General features: G+C 37.8%; 1 protein-coding gene across 9 annotated transcripts in view; it reads right to left on the reverse strand.

The window, feature by feature from the left end:
- The window catches only part of LOC106878545 (small G protein signaling modulator 1), a 48449-nt gene that overhangs the window by 25037 nt on the left and 16655 nt on the right, over positions 1–6757 (reverse strand). For all 9 annotated transcript variants that reach the window (XM_052974515.1, XM_052974517.1, XM_052974513.1 and 6 more), the window contains exons 2-3: positions 1069–1280; positions 14–89 (exon numbers count right to left, since the gene is read on the reverse strand). In XM_052974515.1, coding sequence (XP_052830475.1) covers positions 14–89; positions 1069–1216 — 224 coding nt within the window. In that variant the 5' untranslated portion in view covers positions 1217–1280. The remainder of the gene's footprint in view (positions 1–13; positions 90–1068; positions 1281–6757) is intronic.

Here is a 6757-nt window from a genome sequence, read left to right on the forward strand (position 1 = left end):
ATTGTTTCCATACCTTTTAGTTGACTGACAAGGATACATTCCAAACAGAAATGGCCACACAGATTTCCTGAGAGAAGGTTGGATTCCACCTATTGGAGAACAAATGGTAAGAATTACTACTTAGTATTTTTATTTATGCGCCCTTTTCAAGCCTAGCCAGGCTCATGGGCCTGTTTTCCTGGTTTCTATGGCGTATGTGTTCCCCCCTACCTGGACGGGATGCCAGTCCATCGCAACGTTACTCAAGAAACAGGAAGAAAGAGTGAGAGAAAGTTGGGGCGAAAGAGTACAACAGGGGTTGCCACCATGCCCTGTCAGAGCCTCGTGGAGCTTTAGGTGTTTTTGCTCAATAAACAAACACAACCCCTAGTCTGGGAATCGAAACCACGATTCTCCGACCGCGATTCCACTACCCTAACCACTTATTTTGGCATGAAACCATAAATAAACTACATTTTGGGAGTATCACATTGGCCACCAGAATGGCACATTCTAAAAGGATGAATGGCAAAGTTCATCTTAGAACTGGGGCTAAAACAAAAACAATGTTACAATTAAAGTAGTTGTATACTGCCAACTTAACGTGACAGTCCCAATAAGGGAATATACTACTGCTGTTTAGCCCTAGGAAGCCAGACCGCTTCCTATTAGGCCTTGACACATTTCCTGTGCCCTTATGCTTACGAAGGGGAGACAAACTCCTCCACCCAGCCTAGCCTGCATTACGAAGGTGAAACAGACTTCTTCACCTAGCCAGCCGTGCTACTTCAGTCTGATGACGAGCAAAGACTCAGAAACATGTCCCTGAATGCAGGCTAGGCTGGGTGGAGGAGTTTGTCTCCCCTTCGTAGGCATAAGGGCACAGGAAATGTGTCAATGCCTAATAGGAAGCAGTCTGGCTTCCTAGGGCTAAACAGCAGTAGTATATTCCCTTATTGGGACTGTCACGTTAAGTCGGCAGTATACAACTACTTTATCGCATCACTACTGCTTAAGTCTCTCTGAGAGATTTAGAAATTCATTATTTCTAATGTTACAATTACAAATGAAGAATAAAAACTCACTAACCAAGAAAAACTGCCTTCCTCAGCTGCCGTTCTTGCACAAGACGCCCATCACTGTCAAACATGGTGAGGAATTTCTCTTCATCGAGAGGTGGCGTTCTTTCAGAGTGTGGTGTATCTAAGGTGAAAGGGGAATGTGGAGGTAGATCCATGATGATGTATGATTCATCAGCAGAAACATCATTTCCTGCACAATAAGGCTGTGTATCTAGATTCCTGGCAAAAATAAGAAGAGAATTAATGTACACATGAGTTGCAATAGGGTGCTCCTATATATATATATCAGAGGGAGACAAAACAAAGCAAAAAAAAATCATCCTGGCAGCAGCTAGTGAGAGCACCAGAGGCATTTTGGCTTTTCTGGGCCTCATCAATGATATGTACTTGTGACCAGTCACAGCCTAAACAAGATTTGTTGCCTCTGATGTAGTAAACAGTGAATAATGCATTCACTGGTATTGTGAATAGCTGCCAAGTTGAATAAATAATCCACTGTAAGCAATTGAAGCAGTATTAAATCAGAATAGACACCTATTTGTCATACATAATGTACATGCAATGTTGATAGGCAAATTACTGTGTTATTTCTTTGTCTGAGATTAAATCTCTAATAGACATACTAGTATGATACATATATGGCTATTTTAATTTAACACTGCTTCAATTGCATACATACACCATTTCATTGTAAGACAAATGCAAATATATTTTTCTTATGTAGTTCTTGTCCATTATATTATACAAGGATGATATTAAAGAAAAATACGACCACGCAAAAGAACATGCAAAAGATCTCTCATGTAACAGGTGACCTTTTTAGTTTGTCTATTTATATTTTTAGCAATAAGAACAAATACAACCTTTTTCTGAATTATATAAACTGTTTATATATACATCAAACAACTTAGAGAGTATCAAACAGAATTTTTCCAAAAATAACGGAAAAGAGTAACAATTTATGTCTTCCCTTTTATTCAATTATATATTATTATTATGCTCATAAGGACCACCACCACCACCACCATCATCATCATCATCAAGGTGGTGAACTGGCAGAATTGTTAGCACAGCAAGCAAAATGCTTTGCAGTATTTCATCCGTCTTTACGTTCTGAGTTCAAATTCCACCGAGGTCGGCTCTGCCTTTCATCCTTTCAGGGTCAATAAATTATGTACCAGTGAAACACTGGGGTCGATATAATCAACTAGTCCCCTCCTCCAAAATTTCAGGCCTTGTGCCTATAGTAGAAAGGATTAGTATGCTCATAAGGAAGCCAATTTTTCATGTTAGATTATTGCTTAAAAGAAGTTTAATGAAGTCAGTTACCATTTCTGATGGCAATTGGACTTATCAAGCTCTTCTATGAATTTTCCTATGGATTAAATGTTGCTAAACAGGTGCATACAAGACTGAGATTAAGAAGTTGGCTTTACAACTACATGATTTCAGGTTCAGTCCCACAGAATTGCACCTTGGACAAGTGTGTTCCACTATAGCCCCAAGCCATTCAATGCATTGTGAGTGGATTTGGTAGAGAGAAACTGTATGGAAATCTGCCATATATATGTTTGTATATACATGTATATGTTTGTGTGTCTTTGTATCTGTAACTCCTTAATCACTTGATAACTAGTGTTGGTTTGTTTATGTCCTTGTAACTTAGCAGTTTGGCAAAAGAGCTGGACAGAACAAGTACCAGCCTTAAAAAAAAAAAATACTAATTGGAGGAGAATTGTTTGACTGAATTCTTCAAGGCAGTGCCCCAGCATGGCTACAGCTGAATGACTGAAACAAGTAAAAGATAAAGGATAAATGTAGACTGTCACCAGCTTCCTTGGGTACTGGCGCTTCAGCTATTGTTTTTAGGTTTACATTGACAAACAGAACAAAGGCAACTTGTGCAAACTACACAACTCAGCTCTCACTGGAACAGTCATTTTACACAGAAGCATTTTCTGTACAATTCACAGGCGAACAATTCATGACTATCTGCTCTTATTCTGAGCTTTGTTTCAGAAGCCAATTATTCAATTTCAAAAATGATAACAGCAACATATAAATAAAAAAAACATTTGCATACTTGAGATTGATAATGTAGCTATCATGCTTATTACATGTGATGTACAAAATATAAACAATAAACGAAGTAGAATTAACCTCTGACATATATTTACATCTCTCTCTCTCACACAGACACACACACACACACATACGTACATACATGTTTACAAAAACTAGACATAGGATCACTGAACTCACAGAAGAAGCTTTAGTCTTTGTGTTTAACAATATGACTGATAAGTTACAAAACAGACATGTTGTAGAGAAGTGGAAAGCTCTGGATAACCAGATGATATAAATCTATGATACAAGTTCAATACCTGGTTGATCTATTTAAAATCTTTTCTGACCATATTTCTCATGAAATAATGCTGTCCATGTATTTCTATAAAATTTGAAAAATAATCAAGAATCTGGAGGAATTTAGTAAGGTGTCCGACCTCTTCCTTATCAAGGTGTAGTTTGAAACAATTTATTTAAAGTGTTCTCACATAAAATTAAGATAGATTTTAAAGATGAATACTCAAACAAAAAAAAACAAAAAACGTGGTTTTATATCACAGCAGCTGAGAATTCCTTATCTTATGAGCCCAGGGCTGCTGGTGCCACATAAAAAGCACCTGTGCCAGTGTTACATAAGCACACCTGTGCCAGAGCTGTGTAAATGCACCCAGTACACTCTGTAAAGTGGTTGGCATTAGGAAGGGCATCCAGCTGTAGAAACCGTGCCAAAGAACTGAGGGAGCTAGGGCAGCTCTCTAGCTGACCAGCTCCTGTCAAACCATGCAGTCCATACCAGCATGGAAAACAGACATTAAATGATGATGATGATGATGAACTAAAGGTAGCTTCTGACAGGTTACTAGTAGAAGGTTAATCTCACATACCACTACTCAAACAAGCATTTTCTAACCAATGTCAGTAACTTAGAGAAGAATGTACTTTGGCAGCCTAACTTTCTCACAAGACAATACACATAAAGACAAAGTCTTTAAGAAAGCTTGAATGATCCATTAAGAGTTGAGGAATATAATAGTTCCCCTGCATAGTCATTCTTCCATATCAGCACTGTTAAAATCAAACCATGCTCCACTTACTCAAGCAGTTAAGGTGTCATATGTAGCCCACTCTAATCTTTTGTAACATACTACTTTTAATGAATACAGCTTCAGCAGTAGCTGAAAACTCAAGGTCTATTTAGCATAAAGTTAATATGTTTTTTATAATGTTTACTCTGTCAAAGCTGTTCACATTTACATCGTTTATTCATCTCTTGTGAGTCAATGGTTTAATCAACACAGAACTGACATAGTGAGAACTATTTGGAGCAGTGATGGGATCTGGGGAGGTTGGAATTTTGAAGTTTGTTGACTGAAGCAAGTTTAGGCAAATTCTTTTGGCATCGTTGATGGCTGTGTTCAGCATCTAATTAGGAATGCTGTCCTGTATAACAAGCAGAGTATGCTGGAAATTAACTCAGCTTCTCTGATATTAAGACATCTTGTCTGTTAAGAAAAACAGTCAAATCATGAGCTAATGAAGTAGCTACTATGAGATTGTTCAACTCGCTAGAATTAGCAACCAAATCACCCTCAAATCACATCTGACTACATATAAAACAGATACATTGGATAACATAGTCCAAAATACAGTATACTCAAATAAAAAGACAAAATATTTTTGATCATAGATTAACTTCATCAGGGCTGCCAAGGGTTAAACAACAATGAAAAATCAATCAAATCACAAAACTGTCAGCCAAAGGTGAGATTTTTAACTCAAAACTGCAACTAATGAAATCTATGTTTGTAATAATGGTTTCTAGCACTGATATGAAGCTGCCAAAAAATTTGGTAGGATAAGTGTAGTTAATTCAATCACCCACAGTATTTGACTGGTACTTATTGTATTTTATTGGTCCTTAAGGCAAAAATCAACTGACACAATGTTGGAATTTAAGTCCCAATACAAAACACTACAAAGTGCTTAGTAAGGCATTCTACTATGTCTGTTGCACCATGATTCTTAACATCTATGTGGAGGCGCAATGGCCCAGTGGTTAGGGCAGCAGACTCGCGGTCATAGGATCGCAGTTTCGATTCCCAGACCGGGCGTTGTGAGTGTTTATTGAGCGAAAACACCTAAAGCTCCACGAGGCTCCGGCAGGGGATGGTGGCGAACCCTGTAGTACTCTTCCACCACAACTTTCTCTCACTCTTACTTCCTGTTTCTGTTGTGCCCGTAATTCAAAGGGTCAGCTTTGTCACACTGTGTCACGCTGAATATCCCTGAGAACGACGTTAAGGGTACACGTGTCTGTGGAGTGCTCAGCCACTTGCACGTTAATTTCATGAACAGGCTGTTCCGTTGATCGGATCAACTGAAACCCTCAACGTCGTAAGTGACGGAGTGCCAACAACAACAACTTAACATCTATAAGATTCCTTTCTATTATAGGCACAAGGCCGGAAAAATGTTTGTGGGGGATGAAGGCAGTCAATTACATCAACCCCAGTGAACAACTGGTACTTATTTCATTGACCTTGAGAAAATAAGAGGCAAAGTCGACCTCAGCAGAACTTAAACTCAAAACATAATGATGGACAAAATGCCACTAAGCATTTTCCCCAGCACAGTAACAGTTCTGCCAGCATGCTGTGTTATTAACATCTGTAGTGTTGGTTTCAAACTTTGGCACAAGGCCAGCAAGTTCAGGTGATGGAGTAAGTCGATTACATTGACCCTAGTAAGCAACTGGTACTTATTTTATCAACCCTGAAAGGACGAAAGGCAAAGTCAGCTTTGGCAGAATTTGAACTCAGAACATAATGATGGACAAAATGCTGCTAGGTATTCTACCTGACACAATAACAGTTTTGCCAGCTCACCAGCTTATTAATATCTGTAATATTAACCTGCTTTAATGGAACTTGTGCATTTGGGTGATACGCTTTAAACAACCTCAGCTATGTCTAAGAAATCTTTAATGTAATAATGAAATGATGTTAAGAGGATGTATAAATTTGTACATTAAAATATAAATAAGAAAATTCATAAAATGTGGTCCCAACACTTATCATCATCACCACCACCACCATTATCATCATCATCATCATCATCATCATTATTATTATTATTATTGTTGTTATTATTATTATTACTATTAGGGATTGAATTGGCAGAATCAATAAAATGATAGATAAAATGCTTTGCAGTACTTAGATGTGTATGTTTAATGCTAAAAGTTTAAATTCCACCAGGGCCAACTTTGCTTTTATCCTTTGGGGGTTAATCAAAAGAATAATGAAGGAGGGTGAAATTGGTCTAATTATGCACTTTCTCCTCAAATTTATGACCTTCTGTCTGTATCAAAAAAATTATTATCAATTTTATAATTGACTAGCATCCTGTTCAGGAGATGGGGGATGGGTTACAATTTCAGTCATTTACATGCCATGGAAAGTTGGTTAAGCTCTGGCCTTATGAAACACTTATCCCAGCAACTATCTTTGATGGTTCAGCTGTTTGCCCTGCCTGCATATTCGTAACCCTTTAAGTATTCAGATTACATTCTGTCAGATGTAATGTTTATTTATTCACACTGCTTTGAATTAATCATATATTATCTCATA

The sequence above is a fragment of the Octopus bimaculoides genome, chromosome 18 (assembly GCF_001194135.2).
Source record: "Octopus bimaculoides isolate UCB-OBI-ISO-001 chromosome 18, ASM119413v2, whole genome shotgun sequence".
Lineage (NCBI taxonomy): Eukaryota > Metazoa > Mollusca > Cephalopoda > Octopoda > Octopodidae > Octopus > Octopus bimaculoides.